This window comes from Epinephelus fuscoguttatus, linkage group LG3 (genome assembly GCF_011397635.1).
Source record: "Epinephelus fuscoguttatus linkage group LG3, E.fuscoguttatus.final_Chr_v1".
Lineage (NCBI taxonomy): Eukaryota > Metazoa > Chordata > Actinopteri > Perciformes > Serranidae > Epinephelus > Epinephelus fuscoguttatus.
Genome location: NC_064754.1, coordinates 14,695,629 through 14,722,265, shown reverse-complemented (window position 1 = coordinate 14,722,265; position 26,637 = coordinate 14,695,629). Strand labels below are relative to the sequence as shown.

At 41.7% G+C, this 26,637-nt stretch overlaps 1 protein-coding gene across 13 annotated transcripts in view; it reads right to left on the bottom strand.

Moving 5' to 3' along the window:
• The window catches only part of rims1b (regulating synaptic membrane exocytosis 1b), a 95,380-nt gene that overhangs the window by 54,036 nt on the left and 14,707 nt on the right, over positions 1–26,637 (bottom strand). For 10 of the 13 annotated variants that reach the window (XM_049571769.1, XM_049571774.1, XM_049571775.1 and 7 more), the window contains exon 2: positions 14,621–14,834. In XM_049571769.1, the coding sequence (XP_049427726.1) occupies positions 14,621–14,834 (214 nt within the window). Of the gene's footprint in view, positions 1–6,588; positions 6,610–7,086; positions 7,099–14,620; positions 14,835–17,457; positions 17,819–26,637 lie in introns of those variants that run through there. The other 3 variants (XM_049571782.1, XM_049571781.1, XM_049571771.1) reach the window with 2 other exon arrangements.

The following is a 26,637-nucleotide window of genomic DNA, read 5'->3' as shown; positions in this document are numbered from 1 at the left end:
CTCGCTCATGTAATAATGTCAACCTCCTTCTGCCTAAAAAATGTGTTTCTCCATGGTAACCAAATCACAGAGAGCCAGTGAGAGAAAGGGGGACAACAGAGTGTGTGTGTATGCCTGTTAAACTGAGAAACAGAGCAACAGAGAGTGTGTGTCAGTACTGAAGGACAATAACAGCAGAGAAAAACAACAAAAAAAAAGGCAGCACAAATGCCATTCAGACTGCCTCGAGTAACCACTGTATTTTCTATCTGATGTGATCCTGAGCATGGATTTCCTCTCCTTCCCTTTCCTTTGCTCACCTTATTTCCTTAGCCTCCTTTTACACTGCCTGTTCAAGACCAGAATTTCATGTCGTTACGCAGCCTCACTGTTCTTTATAAAAGGTGCAATCATGGAATGATGGGACAGTGTTGTCTTGCAGTGGAGGTAGTAACAGCACTAAATCGACTTCTGTGTAAAGGGGACAACTGGTAGAATGGGACCTTGGATGGGACAGGTGTGACGTTTTGACAAAGTCTGTGTGTGACCCACTGCCAGATGATATAAAAAGCAGCTGGCTGCAGTTAGCAGCTAACTCAGAGATGAAGAACAGCAGTCGATGTCCGCACATTGGGAAAACAATGAGGTCCAGGACTTTCTTACCCCCCAAGCAGAGGATGAGATCAGATGTGACAGGGGAGGTAAATGATTGTTGTTGCCCTGTTATGCCATATTGTAGCTTAGTCCATAGGGACTGGGGTTGGAAACCATTGGCATGACGGTTCAAGTCTCTGTCGGGACCAAATGTAGATTGTGGACGGGCAGCTGGAGAGGTGCCAGTTCACTTCTGAGCACTGCTGAGGTGCCGTTCAGGTACCAAACGCCCAACTGCTCGGGGCGCCTGTCCATGGGCAGCCCCCTTGCTCTAACATCTCTCCATTTAATGCGCGTATACAGTTTGTGCATGTGTATTTTAGGCCTGTGTGTATATGACAACAGCAAGAGAGTTCCTGGTTCGAACCCAGAGTGGGGGATCCCTTCTGTGCAGAGTTTCAGCGTGGGTTCTCTCCGAGTACTCCGGCTTCCTCCTTCAATACAGCGACATGCAGGCCAGTGTAATTGGTGACTCTAAAAGTGGCCGTAGGTGTGAATGTAAGTGTGAATGGTTGTCTGTCTCTATGTGTCAGCCCTGTGATAGCCTGGCGACCTGTCCAGGGTGTACACCGCCTCTCACCAAATGTCAGCTGGGATAGGCTACAGCCCCCCTGCAACCCTTAACAGGATAAGCGGTTATGGAAAATGAATGTATTAATATAGAAAATCATCCTCTTCTATAAAACGCTGCTGACGTGTATGTCATATGTCACACCAAGAGGCGGATGCTGTTATGTTACGTCATGCCCATCATGACTCTTTTGCTTCCGGATGGTGTCTAAAATCACACACAGGGGTGGCATGTTGTCACCGTTGTTTGGCTCTGTGTAAAAATGTATTCGCGGCATAAAGAAGGGACTTCGTAGCAGCTCTACAGCGTGAGCTCGTATGTTCGTTTCCATCCGTTTCCTCGTTTCCTTCCTTTCTCTTCCATTTTCTCCTCTCTACTCTTTTCATTTCCTTTCTTATTTCCTTTCATCTCTCCTCACACTCTAGCTCAGCTGACACACCTGGCTGACTTGACAAATGAAGACACCACACACCTGTCACTCATACTTCTCCATCCCATACCCTCTTCCCTTCATCTCCCGCCCCCAGCGCTGCTCCATCCATCTGCTGACAAAATGGTGAAGGCGTGCGTCTGCAGCTCTGCCAGCAGCAGCAGCTCACGGCGAGAACAGCATTCATTTAGGCCCGAATTGTGTGAACATCAGCTTTTCCTTAAATGGGCAGAATAAATGGGAGCCTTGGGGGTGGCAAGGCAGTGGGGAGGGTGTGGTTGGCTTTCAGCGAGCGTGTGCAGTGACCCTGCCCTCAACACACACACACACGTACACACAAACACACACCTCGACAGAATGACATATGAGGCAGGGCTGGGTGTAAACTGCCATCGTTCAGGGAATGGTAAATCCTGAATGGTGGGAAGAAAGACGACCGCAAAAGACATAATGCTCCATTTCCTCTAATAAGGTAGTAGATCAACTCTGCAAGCAGACTGAATGCGTTCAGTGGTGAGGAAGACTGAGAGGAAAGCAGCTCAAGATCGCAGAGAAGACACTCTCAGTGCTCTACATTACCCAACAAGTCATCTAAAATAAACTACAAATACTGTATTTTGCATGTAACTGCCCTCCAAAATGACACATATAACCGTTTCCTAATCTGACGCACTATCAGTCAGATGTGCCTTTTGTGCCTTTTTAAACCGATACAAATCTCAGTTGTAAGAATCAATTTTTGACGTGACAATGCTGTGGTTTGGTTTTGGTTAGGTTTAAGGTTTAATGCCAGGACACCTAGACAAGAGGCCTGCCACACAGCAGACCACTGCAACCAACAAACAACAAAACCGGTTGTTTTTTAGCGAGTCATTGCTGTGTTTCCATTGGCTTTTTAGCTACCAAATGAGGGTGTTTTTTAGCGACGTGTCTCTGTGTTTCACCTGTGATAGTGCTACAAAAAGTGGTTATTTTTTTACTGAGACATCACTGCATTTCTAGTTGGGATAGTGCCATGAAAAGCAGTTGTCTTTTGACTGAGGCATTGTTGTATCTCTAGCTTGCATGAAAAGTTACACAGGCAAATTGTTTGATATTACTTGTTGGTTGTTTGGGGAGTTCCCTTCCTTGTGAAGCAAAAGGCGTGGCTGAGGACTGAGGACTGAGGACTCTTAAATCTTGGAGCCAACTTATTGGACCAAACCATGTGCTGCTATGTCATGGTGGGGGATTTGGGTTTGGTTAGTTTTGCTTTGTGTTTAGGTGTAGTTGCCGTCCATTTTGGTTGCCCTTTGTGTATTATTTGGTTTGGCCAAGCCACAATATATGCTTTCTTGTGTGTGGTTTTGACAGGTCAGTTTGTTCAGCTGACACCTTATTTAGTTATTATATTGAGGATGTTATGTCATGACCTTTTTTTATAAGCCTAGTTGTTCATTTCTTGCTTTGTAATATTTCATGCATTTTTTTGGGTAAATAAAAACCCACAGGTCTGTCAACAACTGATGCATCCTTGTTGCCTCACTGCTTGGTCCCTAACAAAGACATTGTAGTCATTTCATGCATTTCTGTGAGATCACATTGATTTGAGAGTATGGATAGTAAATGTCAGATGTCAAGACTTTCTATAAATTACACTAAACTGGGACATTGTTGTTATAAAGTGTACTGTCTGACTGTGTTTTTTTTGGTCTCATCAGACCTCTTTTTATCGATGTCACTGCTTTCCTAGATATTAATTTAGTGACTGCAATGTTATTTTTTACTGATAGGAATCATGCCCAAAACGTCTAATCCCCACATGGACTTTTCAGTCATGACTTTACAGTGAGGGTGATGATAAAAGCAGCTGTAATGGGATCACAAATCACTTTACACATATCAAAGACTTGTCTTGAGCATGTTGGCTTTTGCCAGATCCAGCCAGGGAGGTCCTATTATTACACATTAAGGCCGTGGCTGTGAAGACACACTATCAGCCCCAAAATCAGGCCTTGACAGTTTCATAAGCACTTTTGTTTCCAGCCCGAGAAATGTATGCAGTTGCATGTGAGGATAGACATATAGGAAGAGAGAAAAGACAGACATGGCGATAAACAGTGAAAGAGGAGGATAAGAGTTAAATGGAAATGCTTTAGACTGAACAGATGACGGAAACAAAGAGCATTACTGAGGCTACTACAGATACAGTAGAGTATGAGAGGAGAGGAGTGGAGTGTGAGGAGGAGGAGGAGAAGGAGGAGGAGGAGGAGAGAGCAGCGGGTTAGTCATCTAGTACTGAGAAACATGATTGAGATTATGCAGTGCATCCTCCCTTCCGGTAAAAAGTGCAGTGTCAGCTTGATGCAGTAAGCAAGCGAGATCAGTGTGAATCTGAGCGTGTGTGTCCGTATGTGTGTGTTAGTGGTAAACTGTAAGTCATAAACTAACTCAAACCACACAAGGTACCAAACAGTTAAAAAAAAACAGAGGAAATGGCTGCAACTGGACTACTACAACGCTCATATTAAACATGTGCATGTTAAGAATAGTTATATAATGTGTAATGATAGTATACACTATAATTTAGCACTATATTGTGTGTGGTTCTGTGCTGTTTGTGTACTTTTTGTCAAACTATAAAGACTATAGAAGGGATTCTGATGTAGTGTGTGGCTTGAAGTATAGCTCAGTCCCTTATCTTTGCTTTTCAAATATGAAATATTTCCACATACAGTCGCCTTTCTGGGTCATTCTGAGAATATTATATTGTGTGTGAGTGTGTGTTTGTGTGTGCTAGGACCCAGCGCCTGCTTGCTATCCACTGGGAGGCAGTGCTCCTCTACAAAGGAGACAGATTGTCAGCGGTTTGTTCAGTTTCTGGAAGCCATCTGGAGCTGACATTAAACACACATAAACAAACACTCAGCCATTAACAAGCTATAGCACCAGCAGCGGCAGCCAGCTTGACAGAGAGCGCTATGAAATACACATCAGCTTCTTCCACACACTTCAGAGCTAGCTCAGGCTTTCTATCCTCACAGACTGAAATAGATTTAAACTTGAATCTGCTGGCATTTAATGATGTGCTCTGTTTACAAGGAAATCCAATAAGTGGCCTTTAGTTCCCAACACTGATAATATAAGCATTGAATGATGAAATTAAATTGATTTGATCCTTTGATTTTAAGTTTAACAAACCTGCTTGGGTATGAGTTCAAACATAAAGTTAGGGACTGTGTATCATGTTTTAAGAGCAAACCATGATATTAAGGCCAAAAAACATGTTTCCCTTCATTCTTTTGAAAACGAGAAACCATGTATAGGTATGGCAACATACTAGAGCAGTGCCAACCACAAGCATTATCCATCGCTGGAGGAAGCCATGGCAATGGTTAAGAGGTAACGCTACCCACACAACAGGATGAAACCCCAAAAGCTCTGGCTAAAATGTTTCGACTTGACATGTCGTGACTGACAAGACCCAGTCGTGAAGTAAACACAAGGGTCTGTGTCATCGTTTCAAAAGTCTCTGTTCCCGCCCATCCAAACTAAACACAGCCCCCGATTTTTTTTAACTAAAAGGGGGTCAGCAGTGTTTCCAGGGTCTCCAGTTTAGGGCTTCCAAAGTGCCATGGCAGTGTGGACACTAGGCATAAATGTAAAATGAAAACACATCAGTGTGGATGTAGCCTGTAGCCATAAGATTTCATGTGACAAATAAATCGACTCATTGATTGATATTTGCCATTAACTGTTGCTGTCATTTGCTTTTAGTTGGTAAAAGTTATTGTTTCTTCTAAGGAATTAAGTCTGTCTGTAAGTCTGCCTATTGAAGGAAACTCCAGCCAAATATTGCTGTTACAAACCAAACCTCAGGTAAAAAGAAATCAGATTATAGGTAGAGTGGTTCTCCAGGAAAACATAGCTAGCTGCTAGCTAGTCAGAGTAAGGTGCTTTTTTTATTCCTGTGTGTGTTATCTGAAAGGGAATATTACCTGGTCGAGAACAGGTTTTCGGGACCTTAAGCATCTTATTAAGAGGATTACAAAATATGGAAGCAGCAGGAGAACAGTAAAAGTGGGCTTGCTTTGCAGAAACATAGCTACCCAAGGAACTTAAGGAGAACAGGTATGTTCCCGGTCAAATCATCACCTGTGTTAAACTGTGTGAATCTCTGGTTTTGCATCTGTCCAGAGAAGTTGTTACCACACCTAAAACGTCACTGCCTTCAGTTGTATACCACAAGCAGAACACCAAAAGTTTGTATGAAGTACAAAAGTCAACTTTTCTATTTTCTATCTGTATACATAAGCACAGTCAAACAATGAATCCTCTTACTGACCCAAACTAAAACTCTGCCTTTCAGGAGGAACAACACGTTGGTGACATCTTGCAGTGACCAAGCATTAAAGGGAAGTGGACAAAGTGGAACATATACCTGGGCCCCTCCCGTCTCCCCATGGCAAGGCTGGTCTGGTCTCAAACACACAGGCAGGGAAAGCATGCACAGGCATGAGTGTGCATTCATTATGCATTCGGATAAATGGTCTGTAGGGTAGAGTGCTCTCTTATATGCATGCCATCTCCATCTGAAATTCCAATGTCCTGTCCCCATTTTTGTCAAGGATTTAAACCAGTATCCACCGGCCCCCTTTTAGCACAGCCATGCCTACAGCCATAGGAAGAGGGGTCAGGATGGGTCAGAGGGGTCAGACGCCCTATATATGGTTCATGCTCACTCCGCTAACCCGCTGATTTTCAGGGTCTGCATTCATTCTCAGAATTAGAGTACTGATGCAGGATCACCAGCCGGCTGCCCTGGGACCGCTTAACTACAGTGATCTCTGAGGCGGAAACTGAGAGTGGGTCTGAATTCCTGTTCTGATGCTGTGAATGAGCACAGACCCAAGTGTGAAGGGGGAGACATTAGTAGTGACCCATGCAGCAAAATCCATCACCCAACAAGCCTTACCCTGTCCTTCACTATGAGACACTTTGCAAGGGGAGGAGACAGACAACGGACACAGAGTTAGTCAGGGTTTTACACTGAAGAGAAAATCCTCTGAGGACACAATAGCTCCACCCCACACAGTACAGTAAACGCTCTGAGAAATCAGAGTTAACAAAAACCATGACCTATCAGGGACTCCCTCTGTTCAGTTAAGTCAGTAATCCATAAGTGGATTTGTACACACACACACTGGCTCCGTTCCAATCCGATAGCTTGCTCTCTTGCATCTGATATTGTTGGTTTTCCACCCTTTCTCTTTTAGCTGGGAAATTACAGCTCTGGCCAATATGGAGGAAACTAAATTTTCTACATCACCTTTCCGGGATAGATGTCAACATGCTGTAAACACACATGAGAGATCTCAGCTCCAGATTTGAATACAGCCAGCGTTTTTACCTTTGGGGTGTCACAAACATCACATACACAGCAAAGAGAGAACACAAAAAAAAAGATGCTAACCACTTTGTCCTCCTTTGTGGCATGCAGTCCAGGTAGCAGTGAGCATAGAGAGAAGTGATGGTGGAAGTGGAGCAGGAGAGGGAAGGAGAGGAAGGAATGAAGGAACATAAAAGATATATAAGAATAGAGGTGTCGAGAGGGTGAGTTTGTGAAATGGGACAGAGGACAGATTGTGGGAGAACAAGGAGAAAAGAACAAAGGAGAAAAGAGGGGAAAGAGGATGTGGTGCAAACAGTTGTTAATTACATTGTGCAGAATCGATACTTCATATTCAGTGACAGAGTGTGAGGCGGTGGGGACGACAGTATGTTAATGTATGTGACATGTTCGGCTGCAGCAACATGCATGACTCAGCTTGGCATGACTTTGGCGTGACTCATGACCTGTGATAACGTCGGGATGTGTCACAGCTCCTCTGCACAAGGAGGAAACTGGGACACCAAAAGCAACATGGAACACACTTTTCCCCTTTCCTTCACTAAATCTCTGTCTATACACTGCAATAGAAATCTATCCAGGTCTATTCGTATATTGCTGCGCAGAAGGACGTGTGCATCTACTCATGGACGAGAAGCTTGTGCTTGTGACAACATGATGTAAACGTTAATGGCGTCCTGCAGGGCTGAGCTGTGACGTCAGTTAGCTAAGTGGTGCTAGGTGAGCAGTAGATGCAAACTTCCTTCTACGTGATGACACGTTTGGCTGAAAGAAAATAGTTCCTACATGCAACTGCTCACAACAAAGTCTGTGCATTATCTTGAGCAACCAGATCATGATTTCTGAAAACAGACATTGCTGCTGCATTTTTCAAATGTGTTTTTTGGCACTTTGAGCACCACAAGCCGAATGCCATCTAGTTCCATTATACTGGAGAGAAGGCAGACATCTCTAAGGCGTATATGTCCTACACTCTGCAACTCACACCAAAACAATCTAGACTGATAAATATCACTACAAGTTGGAGGAAAAATATGCAGTTTTTGATTTTGGGGTGTACTGTCCCTTTAATGAAAGCTGTGCATAACTGTAAACACAGTGTGATGAATTAATGAATCCATTATTGCCAGTCCCTCTTCAATAATACAGTATGTTCATTATAATGTCAAGCAGGGGTGAAGCTTTGTGGCCTAATCAGTGTTTGGATGGCATTTACACAGCGTGTTGCTGTGATGCCTTCTGCAGGGCACAGGGCAGCACTGCACAGCTCTGCCATTAGGAATTGATGAGTTATTACAGTAAGCTGCTTAGACACATATACAGGTTTATTGCCTCATATTTCTGGCCAATAATTTTTAGTTTTTACGGGTTTACAGAGCCCGTATAGCGCTACAGTGATTTGTAAAATGTAATCTGAGAACTGATATTAAAGTATCTTTTAAAACTGATTTGAACTGAGACTTATTTTTAGACAGGCATTCATTGGAGTTCAGCCTATCTAACAGGCTCAAATAAGGTTTGTAAAATGATGTTACTAAATCTTTTTAAAGTCTCAAGTTGCATGAGGTCCTTTGTTAACCTTTTTGTAAAATTTATCCGGGTTACACAAAGCAAAATTTAAAAAAAAAAAAAAAAAAAAAAAAAAAAAGGCGATGACTTCAGAGTCACCTCTCATGAGTTTTCTAAAATGATTACAAAAGGTGGCAACATTCTCTCATCTTATTATTTCTACACAAGAAATCTTGAAATCTTTTTGACCTTTGTTTGTTTTGGTACTTTTTGTGGGAGTGTGGTACCATTACCAAATGACAGGATGTGTGTCCGCATAGCATTTTTTTTCTGAGCCCTAGCGTGTTTTTTAAATTGTGCCCAGTAAACAAAGAGCGTATGTGGCTGCCTCTAGAAAAGGTGCTGCACCCATCGTCTTTTTTAAGAGAGCTCCGCCTTTTGCATGCTGCACCCCGAGCATTTATAGTTGAAAATCTCTGATCTTTTCAGAAAGGTGTCATGGTGGCGTCATCACTGTCACTCCTTTGCAGGCAACCTATCATATGGGGCTGGAGTCATCACCTTCATAACCAAGATGGCGAAGAATCTTGTTCTGGCTGTGTCTATCTGAGCTATATCATATATCGGACAAAAAATTAACAAGAAAAACCTGATTTAGGGAGGAAGACCAGCTGGACGCTGAATATCGCTGGCGAGTGTTTTATCAGCGTACTGATACAGTGATATTTTGTCCAAGTTTGTTAGCTGTGTAGTCAAACCCCTGTTTATGTAGCATCATCAAAAAAGTGTTGTTTTATGAAGCGCTTCCCAGTGTCCCTCCACCATTTTTCTGTCAAAGAAAGATGCTATGTGGATACAGCTCATCCTGGTTACTCAGTTCTTTATCTCATTAGTGTTTATAGGGACTAATTCTTTGGCTGAATAAGACAGGCATCTCAAAACCTGTGCAGATTATAGCTAAACTCTCTGCATGGCTCGATATTACTAGGGGTATTTGTTTTAGTGTAGATAGGTTTATGTTCAAATATTTAAAAGCCTTTGTAGTTCTGCCTTCCCTCTTCACCAGCTGTATGTAGCCCATTCATACACCTCAATGGATCCGGCTGATGAGGCAAACATACAGTGTATTTATACTCCTGAACAACAGCACACAATATATTTTAATACACTGTTAATGTCTTTTTTAAAAGGCAAACTGCTAACTAGAGGAAAACACAGCGTGCTGCTGATGTGGGCTAAATAAGCACACTGTAGGCAGGAGAAGGTTTTTATGTAATGAAACAAAGCTAACACTTTCCTAACCCTGTTATTCTGCTTGGCCGGCCTGGACGACCCGGGACAGAGGCGAGCGCCGCAGAGACCAAAAGAGCTTCACTTCCCTCCCACACATTATACACACAAAAAAAACTCTCACTCACAGAAAAGAAATGGGAGACCATTTACATGTTGTGTTCTCTTATCCCTGGAAGGATTTATGAATTAAACTGCTCAGTGAGTGTAGAAACTCAGATCTGTTTGGGTTTGAGTGATGCATTGAATCTTAAATGGACCTTTGATAATTTCTAAAATTAATATTTTCACAGTTTAGTTACATCTCCATGCTGTAAGTGGAGACAATGGAATTATATAACGTAAAGCAGGGGTGTGGACACGAGTCACAAAATTGATGACTTAAAACTTGACTTCACAAAATCAAAAATGACTTGCATCTCAACTTTAACACCAGTGACACATGACTGCACTTGGACTTGAGTCTTTTGGCTTGAAATACTTGATACCTTTGTCCTAGCCTAAAGTTTAACCAGTATGTTAAAAAGTGCCACAAATCAGTTCATTTCCTGAATCAGCTAACCTTAACACGATTCTTTCCCAGTCAACACTTCCAGATACACTTTGCTTGGACCTGTCTGACAGCGTTCAGTCAAGTTGCAGGAAAGAATCATGATGAACTAACATGACATTACTGAGTGCCAGTTGGAAAAAAAGACTACCAAAGATAATTTTGTTTGCGTACAAAAACTATGCAGCAATCAACAGAAAACGAATTGCAGTAGGCAAAACCTGAGGGTTAAAAATGAAAGACAGTGAAACAACAACTTCTAAGAAACTAGTTTGAACTGATAAATAAAATTTTTTAAAAACATTCAGGATTAGGGTTGTAAATTTAGTGTATTATTACCATAAAACTTCAACTGACAACCCGGGATATTATTTGCTTAAATCACTAAAATCAACAGGCCTATATTTGGGACAGGCGTCTTTATGTCTGTATGGGACTGGTCTTAATTCCTTTCACACAAAACTGTTGCTCAGCAAGATGGCAAATACAATCAAATAGTTTATTTAAACCAGTATTAATATTGCTTGTTTAAAAATTAGGCTTCCGATACTAGAGTTGTGGCACTCAAGGATTACGGCACCCCACATACTGACGCCAAACCACTTTATCCTGTTAAAACAATACTCATAACCAGAGGTGGGTAGTAACTAGTTACATTTACTCAGTTACATTTACTTGAGTAACTTTTTGGATAAATTGTACTTTTCAGAGTAGTTTTAATGCAAAATACTTTTTACTTTTACTTGAGTTATATTGTTTTAAAGCAACAATACTCTTCCTTGAGTACAATATTTGGCTACTCTACCCACCTCTGAGAACATAATTACATATTACAGTATATATAAGAATATATTTGTGTTTCTTGTGCCTTGATTTATGTTATGTTTGTAAATATTTAATTTATTTTTGTTTTAGTTAAAGGGGTATCGTTTAAAATAGATGAATTTGCAGATTATTATTTTTGGTTGATTACGTTCATGTTCTTATTTTACAAATAAATCAGACGTTACTCAACAGTTACTCAGTACTTGAGTAGTTTTTTCACCAAATACTCTTTTACTCTTATTCAAGTAATTATTTGGATGACTACTTTTTACTTTTACTTGAGTAATATTGTTCTAAAGTATCAGTACTCTTACTTGAATACAATATTTGGCTACTCTACCCACCTCTGCTCATAACTTGGATTCATTTTTATGAAAAATCTTTTTTAATCTTTTGATCTGAGGACCCTTACGGACTAAAGAAGGGTAATCGAGGCCAACACCCTGCTTTCGAGGAACTTCTATATTAAAGATGAACTGCTTGGCGACCAGACCAGGCGTCTAATTGAGACGGGCCAGTATTTGTCAAAATGTGTATAGCCACACTGGGCTACACAATTGGGCAATTACTGGGCAATTTTACAACACTTGTTAAAATGTCATTACGCTTGGTAAAGAGAGTGTCATGACTTGTTTAGGACTTTAAACTCTGAGTTTAAGACTTGGGACTTGAGTGCCAAGGCTTGAGACTTACTTGTGAATTGCAAAAACAATGACCCTGTCTCACCTCTGACGTAAAGGAACCAGGCATTGAATATGTTTTATGTATTAACCCACTTAATTTGACAGGACGCAAATGTATTTATTGATTAATTGATTCATTATGTCAAAGTGACACTAACAGATGACACACTTTCACATAAACACATACAAAAAAATCCATCAAGAGGTTAAAGCTTTAAGGCATGTTGATACACATTAAACAATGATCAACACATATGTACATTACATCTGCACTTCATCTACTATTCTTTTGACTGAGCTAAATTATTTAGGCCCCTGAATTTCCACTTATAAGTGACGCCAAGTATCTCAAGGAATTAAATTCCATATTAAAACACTCATTATTTTATTGTATAAAAGGCTGTATTGATTGATGTTATTTTAAGTGCAATTTCCCTTCAAATAAACCCTTAACTTTATTTGTTTTATTTATAGGTTGCTTCCACATCATGATGGTCTCATCTCTGTATTTCCATTAACAGCCTGTCTGCTATGACAGTAATATCAATGGCTGCACCAACAGGGATACTATCTTTATCTGCTCTTCTCACTGGTCTGTGAGCTCTACATACGTGTGCTGCCAGTGTGAGCTCAGGCCCAGCTGGGCGAGGCGGATCCTGAACAGATTGGAGACCAGCAGGCCAAGGGTGGAGGGCCCACAGTCAGGTAAGATACCCAGGAGGAGGTCCTCTCTCTTGGGCTGGAGCCTGCAGAATGCTTGGCTAAAAGAGGGCCGGGTCTTAAAATAGTACAAACATGTTTGGTTCATAGATAGACGCCACACTGATCCAAACTGGATCAAATGAATGGTTATAATTTGGTGATTTGGTGTGGACCTTTGTTTTATAGTAATGAGGCCTCCAGAGCCTCAGAGGTAGCGCTGCTCAGCGTCTACAGTGCATTGTGGGTTTGTTTTATTTGTTTTGTTTTAATTAGTCATGATGTGTTATATATACGTATTTTCCTCTTCATCAGGTCTAACTCTTTGGTTAATGATCATATACCTAATTAGCAGATCTTAGCATGCATACCTGCAAAACTAAAATAAATAACATTGTAAACAATATCTGCTAAACATCAGCATGTTACTATTTTCATTGTGAGCTTGTTAGTTTGCTGACATTGGTATTTAACTCAAAGCACTGCTGTGCCTAAGTACTGCCTCACTCATTAGCACTGCTAATATGGTTGTAGGCCCTTGTAAACCAGCCCAGTAGCCAGAAGAAAATGTTGGCATTGTACATTTCTGCAAACCACGAAAACATCACACTTGTACGTTTCATATGTATCATATTATCATTTCTAAAGTGATGTAGTGTAACTGCTTTTTTGTCACTGAGGAGGCAACCTTTTGCAGCAATCCCACAGGTGTTTGTGACACAGAACCTGGGTGTTTTTTACCAAACCTGAGCTTTTTTAGTAGCACGCTGTGGTGTTTCCCAGCGGCGTTTGAGCCACCAAAACTGGGCATTTTTCACTGACACATTGCGACATTTACCAGCAGCATTTGAGCCATTTCCCAGTGGCATGTGGCAACAAACCTGGATGTTTTTAGCAAGACATTGTGGAATTTACAATCAGTGTTTGAGCAGCTAAAGCTGGTGACCATTCATTGACCGTTCCCTGCTTTAATAGCAGCTTTTGTGCCATGAAACACGAGTGTTTAAAGCCAAAACATCATCTTTTCCTAACTGTAACCAAGTGGTTTTTGTGCTTAAACCTACCCACACATTAACCACAGCATTGTTGAGAAATGTAAATGTAAAAATGTGGTTTGCAGAAACATAAAATGTAAACATTTCTTTCTGGAGACTGGGATGTGTCACCGTTGTTGCTGCCACTTATCATGGTGTTATTTAATCAGCAGTTTAAAAATGTTTAATGGCAACCAATGCACAAATCAAAATGAAATATTTACTTCCTGTAGGCTTAAATGATGGCTCCACTGTTTGTCCATATCGGTATGTTTCAAAACTAAAACAATTAGACTCCAGTAGTGAGGTAAGGTGTTTACGTTTGCCATCGGGAACCAATGTAAGCGCAGTAGCTACAGTTACTTGCGACAAAATCAAACAGCTAATCTTGCAACAAACGTTAAGTTTGTAGTTTTCTGTTTTTGGGGGAATAGAAAAAAACTACATGTTTAGTACAAACTGAGTAGAGAGACAGCAAAGAAGAGGATAATGCTGCCAGAAGTTTTTTTTTTTTTAATTTAATTTAGACAGTTTTTTGCTGTGCTATTGGAATCCATCCAATACAAGCTAACTATAGCTGTCGTCCTCCACTACCAACCTATCTGAACCTTGTTACCCTCCTTCTCTCACTTTGTTCAGACATGTTGCTTGAGTAGGTCAGTACTGTCACTGTCCGACATGCTTGCTCGATGGCTGCAGTGCAGTCACAGGAGACACAGGACAACACAGATGCTGTAACTGGTGTGCTTTCATGTTCAAGTGAGCTAAAGAAACATTTCCACAACACTACAGTATTGGACTTGAAATGAGCCTTGAAGGGCCTATGACTGGTGCCAAGCCATTCTTCCCATACACTTTGGCCTCTGCAAAGTGTGACCAGGAAGCAACAAAGCAGACAGTTACAGACACAGAAGCAGAAGGATCAACTGTACATCAGCTACAGCAGGAATGAGGTGAGTGTGAGAGGGAGAAAGAAAAAGGTGGAGGCCATGGGTGAGGTTTCTCACATTGTTGGAGCGCAGAGAGACCCGCCCTCCACAGCGAGCGCAGAATTTGGTCTGGCAGTAGGAGCAGAGGTGGCCACAGCCGTCGGCAAACTTAGTCTTGCGGCAGATGCCACAGGTGGGCGCGTCGTCCTTCTGCTGGGTCTGTTGACGCCGCGTCTCCGCCCCGATGCGACGCACCTCCTGTTTGTAGCTCTCAAACTGCTGGTGCAGTGTTCTGAGAGGAGAGAGGAGGGAAAAGTTGCCCATTAGTGCTACATTACTCATTCACAAACTCTTTGCACTTGATACACTTTACCCTTCAGTGCCATTCACACAGACCTTCCTGTCTAAATATCCAGCTACATTCACAAAAACAAAACCAGAAAAGAGCGTGGGGGAATTTTCTGAATAACTGAATAATTTTTTAAAATAAATAAATCTTGCAGGAACAAAAGCGGTGCTGTGCATGCACATGTTTGAGAACAACATCTCAGTTTCAGCAAAATAACTGACAATTAGAGCACGGCTTGAAAGGTGCCTTTCAGAAAAAAAATCATACATGCAATTAAATGAAACTTCAGCTCAGTTTTGCTCTCTGTGGCTCACAGCCTTTTCCCCTCCCTGCCTCCCGGGATGCCTACGATGGAAATAACCCGAGTGTGAATTGCAAATCAGGCCATGTGAAAACACCCACAATGTTGTCTCAACAGAACTGTCAAAGGAATACTGCATTAGCATACCATGGCTCTCATATAGGGGACCCAAACAGGCGCTTTAATTACCTCACTGACTGAGAGAGATAGAGAAGAAGGAGATGGCTTCATTCACAGTTTTGCAGCCAATTTGCCTATTTGTGGAAGCAGACAAACTCTAGCTAAGTCCCTGGCAGCACACTGACTTTACAGTCGTGTCTGTGAGTTATTTGTTGAAAGAAATTCATCAAGACAATGCGGTGCACTGGCATTCACACTTTTGCTGAGGTAAAACCTAGAAATAAATCTTTTAACCCTAAAAATGAAGTTGTATAGGTGGAAGACAGACTAGACAGACAGGACACTGAAGGCCTCCTGATGAATGTCTCAGAGTGAGAAAGTGGGCCAAATACCTCAGATATAAATGTTATAGAACAGCTGATTTAATACTGATTAATCATCAAGTCTGTAAAATAACAGAAAATAGTGACCACTGGCTCCTACAGGTAGAGGAAAGTTAGATTTAAGACTTTTCTAATGCCACTGTGGACAAAATTTTAGACCAATTTTACATAACTAACTGAAGAATGAACATCAGTTTAAGGATAAGGGACAATTCTGCCCAAATATGCATTGTAACATAAAAACATAAAACATGACTTTTTGTCTCGTGGCACACATGAGGGTAGAACAGAACTGGGAAAAAATTGGCACTTGTTGGTGGATGTTGTTGCCAAATTTGTTATCGTCACTCTGTATTTGTGATTCAACTGCCTTGATTCCCGCCATGCTAAGTTTGAAAAACCTTTTTTTAAAATATGCAGACCTTGTATGCATCGCCTTGTATCGATTTCAACCATGCCGCAAAATCTTGGTGAACCATGAAATAGCCAATTTTTATTGAATTTGCACTTCCTTTCATCAGTAGTACAGTAGGTGTTTCTCAAAGTCAAGGAAGAATCCTTAAATGGCTGAATCTCAAGGATGCTACGTCATCAAATCCCACCTAAGAACTGTTCCAGTGTCAAGTATCCTTCAAATTCTGCCGAGGACTGAGGCCTTCATTCAGAGAATTTTCAAGGATGCATGTGTGTATCCACAGATGGTGTTATTTATTTGGTGTTTTTATCATACAAACATAAAAAATTACTGACAGAAACCTCATAATTTACACTTCCTAATGTGTCCTCTGCCAAATAATGAGATTTTTAAGATAAAGATCTAAAACATAAAAGTTTTTAAATTAATTGTTTACAGCGGTGATAGAGCACTAAGTGCCACAAATGTTTCATTTAGCCTAACTGTTTGCTTTTTTAAGTACAATCCAGAAATGTGCTCTCCCTAAAAGTCATGTGACTCTGAAAATACTGCTACATTTGTTCAAATTGAACAACAACGTTAGAGAGTGCCAAAATTATCACAGTATCCTGAAACCCCCTCAGTCTGCTGAGGGTTAATGACACACACCTGGGGACACTCGTTAGTTTGTTTCAGTGTGTGTTCACTGACTGCTAGGAAAGACTCTTGCCTTGCCTCTGTAGGATCCGTCCTACCAAGGATATTATTTATTGTGAAATTTTAAAATACAACATTAGAAAATGATTCATAAAATCCTACTACCCCTTTTTAAGCATTTTTGAATGATTTATTTAAGGCATTTTAATACATTTAATATATTTAAATTGTTTGGTTCTAGTGCACAGACTGAGCTGAGGAAAAAAAGCTTTTATGTGTTCTGCTACACTCACTTGGAATAACCTTTAAAAAGAGTTGAAACTACGTGAGTTGATTCTCTGCCTGATTTAAGCACAAGGATGAATGAATCAGTTGGTTCTTGTCATCGTGCATAAGTATATCTTTTATGCTTCTTATTGTGTGGTTGTTTGGCGGAAACCTTTTTGTGTGCTGCTGTCTTGGCCAGGTCTCCCTTGAAAAGGAGACTGTAGATCTCAGCAGGACTTACCTGGTTAAAAATGGGTTAAAAAAATAAATACCAGTTAAGGCCCTACTATTACATTAATAAATTCAAGGACTTTCAAGACTCTTTAAGGAATGACGGAAACCCTGTAACAAAAGGTCACTAAAGTAACATTCAAATTTCTTGTGGTCCGACATACACATCTAAAAATGCCCAAAGACATTCTCTTTACACTGACATCCAATCACCTGGATCTATTGAAAGCAGACATGTCCTCCTGTCTGTAGCGCTCAGCTGCTGGGTAGGAAACAGGTAGAAGACATAACACCTGATCTGTTGTCACCAGCTTTTCGGGGTAGAAAAAATCAAACTGATAACAATCCTCCACCATGACCTCTCCAAAGAAGTCCAGGAACGATGCTGTGTTTTTACAGAATACAAAAAGGTTTGTCTTTGTCAGTCTTTGCTGAAGAAACAAGCTGTCCAAACAAAACGAGGCAAACAGTCTCCCTGAGAAAATATTTCATAAAGTGCAGAGCAGAAACTTTCCAAGTCCAGGAAATGAGTTGACAGAAGCCAATAGCACATTCCTCCTCACCCGTGCCTTTGTGGCGGTCTCTCAAAAGTGCTAGAGCGGAGACAGCAGGTTGCCACCATACAGAGCTGGAACAGGGAGGTGACTGGTGGACTGGGACACATTTGGCCAATCAGCTGACACGGGGAATGGTTGGAACAGGGACAGAGATTTTGTGACGTAGACTGTTGAACGAAACGTCTAAAAAAATGTAAGCATGGAAAAACTCATCAATGTCAAATTTCGAAAATGAAGCGTCCTTTGTAGCACATAGCGGAACACCTTCAGGCTGATATTTCTAATATTACTACATCTTATATACATTTTTGTTTTCAAATATTTGGCATGTAATGTTTAAGCTGAAATGCTGATATTTTGTAAAGCCTCAAGGAGACTTAACAGCTATCTGTAATAACCGAGGGGCTCAACATCAAAGCATCTCTGCCATCCATAATGCAGAGCCAGAACACTTTAAAGTTTATTTAAATAAGTTAACATAATGAAGATCATCACTGTATCATGAGAGCAACGTCTAATTTAAACCAGTATTCTGATCACTTTTGCTGTTTGGGCTGTACTTGACTGAGGAGGACACACACACACACACACACACACACACACACACACACACACACACACAAAGAGTTCAAGCACATGTGAATATACTCAAGAGAATTTGAGCTGCATGTGCATGTTTTTGCTCAAAATGTTTCAAGCAGGCTTTAATGTAACAAATAAATAATGATAAATGCACACAGGAGCTGACACAAGCCTCAGCTAAACTGATCCGTACGTAACTCAAATGGAAAAACAACATGACACCGCCGCGGCAGCGACGTCACAAACATGCCCTCTGACCCCGAGAAGCTATCCATCCTGCCAATGGGAGTCCAGAGGCTGAGCCAAGCCCAGGCACCATGGGAACAGCTGTCAGAAACAGAGGGTGCACAGCCGGTTGTCATGGTAACGTGGTGGCGTCAAGCGCTGGGTGTCAGCGGGTGTCAGTGCACCAGCTGTTCCTGTTCTTAGAGCCACGGTTTCATCAGTATTTCTACCACTCGCACACATTCAGCAGACATGCACTGTTAAAGCTGCACGAGGCGAGTTTTTTTTTTTTTTTTTTTTTTTTTTTTTAAATACAAAAATAAATCTGTGTTCTCGGCCTAAATCACAAAGGAGCTCTGCTGCAGTGACGAGCGTCTCATCATCTCTGGCTGAAAATCTCCAGATATAGTGAGTGATTTCTTACTGTCAGGTCTGGACAATTTCCTGTCCGTTTGTCATTAAACACAAAAATATATTTTAAATGTTAACAAGTTAGAGCCGTTTATTGAAATGTGGACACCACAACATAACATCTTTTATATCATCTTCTCATATATCTTTATGTAAAGATAAATAATAAAGATAGGTTACTTCTGCATGCTCCAGTTTTTTTAATTGGTCACATCTTCTCACATCTCTTAGATACCAAAACCTGTATTAATTGATGCATTGCTCACCAGGGGGCAGCACAACAAGCTGAAAACAAACATAACAAGCCCAGTTTTTTCTCCTAATTTGATAACTGGCAGACTGATCACTAATGTCAGTGACTCAGAATGTGTGAAGGTAACATGCTCTCTCTCAAACAGTGCACAGAGAAAGCCGCATTCAACTGGAAAACCATCCACTGTGTGCAGACTTAACCACATACACAATAAGCTGCAAACATGTGCAATCTTCCTGTCACACATTCATCTAAAATTCACACCCTATCAATAGACAGTGTGACAGACAAGATTCATGCCCTCTGAGTTGGCACACAGATCCCACTCTTCATCATTTCTAAATGCTTAACATGACTGCTGCCTTTATGTTAATCTTAACCTTGACTCAGCAGGACCCACACCATACAAATAAGAAGGTAATCACTCTGTGGAGACACAGGGAAAGACGTCCTCTCAGGTAAGGACATGCTCTCTGTGTTCACTCTACTATGTGTTCATCGATTACAGGCCTGAGCCTGCTGCCTCCCCGGGGGTCAGCCACCATGCCTGAAATCACAGGTGGTGAAGGAGCACTAAAATATTTCAGTGTAGCGGACAGACTATTTCTCCAGTCGATTTCACTTGAAAAACAGCCTGAGTGGAAAAATTCACAAGACAGCTATACAAAAACAGTTAGTGTCCATTTTGTTATATGTGTTTTCTCCCTAAATTAAGTACTTTTTTAAACCCTGAATAATGTTGTATCATCTTTCCTGGATGTGCAGTATATTAGTGTATGCACAAACTAAGCCTATGACAGAGTCATAATTGATATTGTTTGTAGTTTGAGGTGTCCTGTCAACACTTTTATAGACTTTTATAATGGTGGTCTACGGGAAAAGTGCTTTATGGGCTGCAGGGGATTTTTTCGTTGCAATACTGCGAAAAGCCACTGGAAAAAAATTGGCTGCAAGGCAGAGCTGCTCTCTTTGGGAATAAAACAACTAAAACGAACTTTGGTGTTACCAGAATATTCTCTTGGCCTGCTGTTGCTACACAACTATGCATCAGAGAAAGATCACTTCCGATACTATTTGTAACAGTGCAGAGAACTGCTTGGAGAAACAGCAAATTAAGATTATTAAGATTTTCTTTGTGACATCAACATTGCCAAAGAGCTGATGGGTGACTGGCTGTATGACTAACACAACTAGACTAATCCAAGTCTCCAGTTTTACATCATACCAGCTGAAGAACCGTAAGGTAAAATGTGGCTGGCGGCCATCAAGAAGGCTCTCGTAAACACAGACGGGAGCGTCAACCAAAGCAGACCCCGTCAATATAGGCACAGGCTTGGCCCAGTGTTGCCGACTCTTGTCCAATTAAAGGTCCAGGGTGTAGGATTTAGGAAGATGTATATACTGGCAGCAATGGAAAATAATAAATCAAGTATGTTTTCTTTAGTCTTTAATCATCTGAAAATAAGAATCGGTGTGTTTACGTTACTGTAGGATGAGCTATTTATATCTACATAGAGAGCGCTTCCTTGTCCACAGAGATTGCCATGTTGTATTGCTATATTTCTACAGTAGCCCAGAATGGACAAACTAAACACTAGCACTAGATACTGCCATTTGCGTTTTAGTGTCAGCCAAGATCATAATGAGTAGTGCTGGAAAAACACAGATTTTTAACACACAAAACTACTTTATTCCGTGTTTTTACTGTTTAATTCACCAGGTCCGTTTGTTTTAGAGAGGAAGAGTCCTCTGCAGATAATTTAGCTCTGGGTAAAAACTTTCAGGAGGAGTTATCAGAGAAAAAAGATGAGCACATTATCAGGTGCTAAGCTAGCAGCCTAGCTCTGACAAGCCAAACAGCGGCATAAAGACTTGGGTGGCTAAAGAGCTGTGGACTGCTATTACTCTGAGCAGCATGCATGGAAATAATTGACATTGTAATATATTTATTTCTTTTTTTACAATAGCCTGAATAAGTCGCTAAATTTGACGCTAGGTGTTATTTACATGACTAACAAGGTCTGAAAAGTCATTAAATCTAGCAAACAAGTCACCAAATGGCAAGACCAGCTTGGTCGGTTCAAATAACTTTACTCATACTCATGCTTTAATCATTTAAAGCAAGATAGTGCAAAGGTAGCGGTGTCATGTAAGACAACCTGAGGCATGACTGGAGGCCAATCAGGGCAAGTTTTCCCTCATATCTTGCTTTAGAGTAACCAGAAAGGGCTTCAGACTCATCGGATGGCATATGGGCCTCAATATTATTCAATCAAATGTAACTCAAGGTTGAGAAATAAACTAGAAAGGATGAAAAACTGAAGCTCATCCGAGATTTTGCAGTCTACAGACCGTTCCTTCTCAGCAATGTTCCCTAGTAGCAGAAGTTAGCCATACTCTGACCAGCCCCAGTGCTACGCTAACAAGTCCTGACCTGGACCAGTGTTTTCCCTGATCACACACAGCAAGATATCCGTTACACTACTCATGACTGAAAAAAGTAACTGATTGGCATGACTGTAATGTGTTACTATCTAACACTGTTAGCATGTGGCCGTGGTAGACAGTGACCAGAGGGGTCCAAGTGGTGTGAACCGGCCCAACTGTGGCTGTCTCCTCTCTCTAGGTCAACACCACGGGCCAGCAGGGACAGCCACAGAGCCAGATGTGGGTTAGCCCTGCTTTGGTCTTGTCAAAACAAGTTCGCAAATTAACACACTACTACATACACTCACATACACATAAACAAATATAAACAATGACACAGACAGAAACCCCACATATACACACACGTATGGGTTTGCCTTCGCCTTGGGCCTCACATACTCAGCTCAGCATGTCCAAGGACTCCCTCCCTCGTTCTCCCTGTCTCTCTCTTGTTCTCTTTATCTCTCCCTCTTGTGTCTCCACTCTCTTCACCAGTCGTTGGTGTGGAGTTGTTAATTAGCATGAATACATTGCCCAAGGATGGGGAGGGGAGAGGGGAAAGCTGTGTATGTGTATGTGTGTGTGTGTTTGTGTATATCTGTAGGGCAGTACTATTTCTGTCTCATCAGCTGATTCCTGGTGATGCCTTGCAGAAGACTCTTTCTCAGTTGAGGAGACACAAGAAAAGAAGCGATCACTGGTTTCATCACGATACAATAATATATTGATTCTTTGGACAACAATACCATCCATCCATCCATCCATCCATCCATCCATTTTCATCCGCTTTTCCAAGGCCGGTTCGTGGAGGCAGCACGCCAAGCAAAGCACCCCAGGCAGCCCTATCCCAAGCGACACTTTCCAGCTCCTCCTGGGGGACCCAAAGGCGTTCCCAGGCCAGATGAGATATGTAATCCCTCCAGCGTGTTCTGGGTCTGCCCCGAGGCCTCCTACCAGTGGGACGTGCCTGAAACCCCTCCAGTGGGAGGCACCTAGGAAGCATCCTGATCAGATGCCCGAACCACCTCAACTGACCCCTTTTGACATGAGGGAGCAGCGGCTCTACTCCGAGCTCCCTCTGGATGTTTGAGCTCCTTACCCTATCTCTAAGGCTGAGCCCAGCCAACAATACGATATTTGCGGATATTAGAAAGTCTGTCACGATATGGTTTCGATTCAATGTGATTCAGGGGCCATTTAACACAATCAGGGGTTGCTGCCACCATTTTGTTATTTGCTTTTCACCATGAGAGATAAGTAATTGTAAAAGTGCAATAAAGTTTACTTTAAACTGACCCAACTAACACACATTATACAGCACATGGGATACGTTAACCTTCATGGCCTTCTGCCAGAGAGCCCTGTCTGGAAGAAATCTTTAAATACTGTACTGGTAGATGATGAGGTGGGTGTACCACTAGGTAGACTGGCAGGCTACCGAGGAGGAAGTAGGTATACTCTCCTATATTCTAATGGCTTTTTGGCTAATAGGTGGTGTAGTAGGGCTAACTTTGTAAAGGCAAAGGCCTTTGCAGAGGCAACTGTCCAATGTGCATCCACACCCCCACGCTTCAATGTTGGCCATTAATTCCTGATAATGGACAGCTTGTGGGGCATTATCCCTTGCTTAATCCATTCCTTGTATTTCTGCTTCTCTGTCTTAGATTTGGGGATCTTTAATTACATACCAAGTATTGCCCTTACTAGAACCTCACACACATCCTTTCAATTGTAGAGAGATCCTAAGCGTGACATACCTGGGATACTTAGTTGTGGTTTTTATGCTATGATTGGACAGTTGCCGGTCAGGGGCAGGGTTTAGAACAAAACAAACTGGATCTTTTGATTGAAAGAACAAACAAAGATGCTGGATCAACAGTCCCAGTGCTCCATGACAGCACAATGAGAGCGTTGAAGCAAAAAATGTCTCCGCTTCTGATGGAGCTAGAGACCGTGGAGACGACAGACATGTTGACACACGCTGTGAGGAGGCAAGGAAAGGAGGAGTCAGGGGTGGAGGCGGAGGGATCAGAAGAGGTAAATGAAAGGAAGCAGACACATACAGGGAGAAGACACAGTAGGGGTAAAAAAGGAAACAGGAAGGCAGGAAGAACAGGTGAGGAGTGATTTATACACAATCCCAGAAGTCTTCCCATCTCAGAAAGACATGACTGTCTGCAGGGAGGAGGAGACAGAAGAAGAACAAGTGGAAAAGCAAAGGATGAACAAAGAGAGCCAAGATGGAAACAAGCGTGGGCCAGAGACCAGCGGAGGAGAGAAGCCGATGCATCCGGAGCCACTATAAATACCACTTGAGGAGAGGAGCAGATAATGGAAAGAGGTTGGAGACAGGATGATGGAAAGAGGATGGGGAGGAAGAAGAGGAGGAGAGAAAGAAAAAAGAATAGATAGATCTGCTCAAGAACAGTTTGTAAAAGCAGCAACATGAGTCATTTATTGGAAATGAAGTTATGTGTCAAAAAAATCTCAACATGTCTGCCGGGGTGTTGCGTGCGAAAGTGATGAAAGGAGGAAGGAGGCAGGGAAGGACAGAAGAAGAGCAACAGATGGGTGCTCAACCAAATGCAAACATCTTCTTTGTTTTCTTGTTTGCCTGCCACAATGTTATCTATGACGACTTTTACACATTTGGCTCCCTTCGCTGTCAAAGGGCTATAAAACAGTACAAACGTCATAATGCTAGCAAAAATAAAGCACCCAGATGGCCACTGTGTATCTATCTATAGGGCAGCAATTTCTCAAACAATCTGGTCAATCCTCCCTGGCTTGATAGGGTTTGATTCCCAGCTGTCATTCTTTCCAGGATCCAATGTTACAGCCACATCTGACTGCTGCAGACACATAAACCTGCTGGTTTAGTGCACAGCTTTAGGTGAGCAATGTTCAATAGAAGAATTTAACCTGCTGCGCTCTCTATCATTTATTTTTGAGAAGAATCTAGACTTTTTGGTGTCTAGAGGATAGACTTCATGAAGTTTTGGGAGGGAAGTAATCATTTTACCACCATACTGTTATGTTATTGCTCTAAATCTCTTAAACAACAACCATACGCTACGACATATTGGGTAGGCTAAGTTCTGTCTTTGATTGTGAGCGGCCCAATCGGCAGAAAAAAATGTTGGCATTGTAGGTTTTTGCAAACCACAGTTAAATGATGTGACGTATGTTTATACATATCATATCAAGGTTCCTAAAGTGACATGATATATGCACTGAATTTGTCATTAGAGGATGGAGGGAAGCGTGGATGGCATGTCACCTATAACTGAGATGGCTGCCAAGCTGCAGACCACTGAGATCAACAAAACCGGTAGTTATTTTTAAGCAAGTCATTGCTACGTTTTCATTGCTGTATTTTCAGCGACTTATTAGCCACTAAATGCTGGTGTTTTGTTGTGACCCATCGCTGTGTTACCACTGCAGATAGTCCCTCAAAAAGTGATTGTTTTTTTACAGAGGCATCACCATGTTTCCAGACAGGATTGTGCCACCAAAACCGGGTACTTTAAGCCCAAACATGATCGTTTCCTAACCATAACCAAGTGGTTTTTGTGCCTAAACATAACCAGACGCAGTCTGATTTCAACATACCTGCAACATAATCACCTTCACCATCTTGATTTGCAGAAATATAATGCTAACATTTATTCTGGCAATTGGTTAATTATCTTTACGAAGAGTAGGATTTTGACTTGAATTTAAAATAAAGTAGCATAGGTTGAGACTGCAGGTGGCACGGTGATGCAGTGGTTAGCATCGTCTCCTCACAGCAAGAGGGCTCCTGGTTTGAACCCCGGGATTGGGGAGCCCTTCTGTGCGGAGTTTGCATGTTCTCCCCTTGTCCACGTGGGTTTTCTCCAGGTACTCCGGCTTCCTCCCACAGTCCAAAGACATGCAGGTTAACTAGGTTAACTGGTGACTCTAAATTGGCTGTAGTTGTGAGCGTGAATGGTTTTCAGTCTCCAGGTGTCAGCCCTGTGATGGTCTGGTGACCTGTCTAGGGTGTACCCCGCCTCTCGCCCAGTGTCAGCTGGGATATGCTCCAGGTCTCCTGCAACCCCTAACAAGATAAGCAGTTACAGAAAATGAAAGAAGGTTGGGGCAGCAGCTCACAGCTTTTCTAGTGATCAAGAATTCTACCGATTAATCCGTAAATTAACTGAGTAATCAGATAAGAAACTTTTGCTTTACTGAAAGGCAATAGTACATATACAAAGAGAAAATGAGTCAGGTCTCTTAAATTATCAACAAATGAGTTTATAGAAAAATCAACATTTTTAATGCTTAAATTGCAATTAGGCGCCAACTGCTTCTTACACCACCTGATAGTTTGATTTTGGGGGCACTTTATTCATCGCTGTGAAGGGAGGACTTCAGGTGTGTGTGTCAGACTTTTGTAAATTGACTGCTGCATTTTATTTTCCGTGGTTATGCTCCTAAATTAGCATAGTTTTGCTCTGTTAAATAAACACATACGACATGTGTCACTGGATGGTCTGTGCGTCTGAAAAGGTTAAACAAACAGACTTGATGTTGTCTTGTTCAACAAAAGTCCAGGCTGTTCCCTGTGCTGCTCCATCACTGCACAGACAGTCCTTTAGCTGCACAGTCGTAGCCTGTCTTCAGCATCAGACTAAGCAGCCCCTCCTATTGCCAGCGCTTAGATGTTGATAACTCTTTTTATTGATGTTGTGAGTGTTTTACCCGTATTTATGGAGCAGAGTGCTTTTTTGGCATGGATTCCACAGTGAGTGTGTGTGTGTGTGTGTGTGTGTGTGTGTGTGTGTGTGTGTGTGTATCTGTGTGTCTATCACTGTATCTCTCCTCCTCGTGTATTTATTTTTTCTTTCTTTTCCATTTATATCCCTCCAACTCTTCCTCCATTTCCTTTATTTCTTTTCCTCTCATACCTCGCTC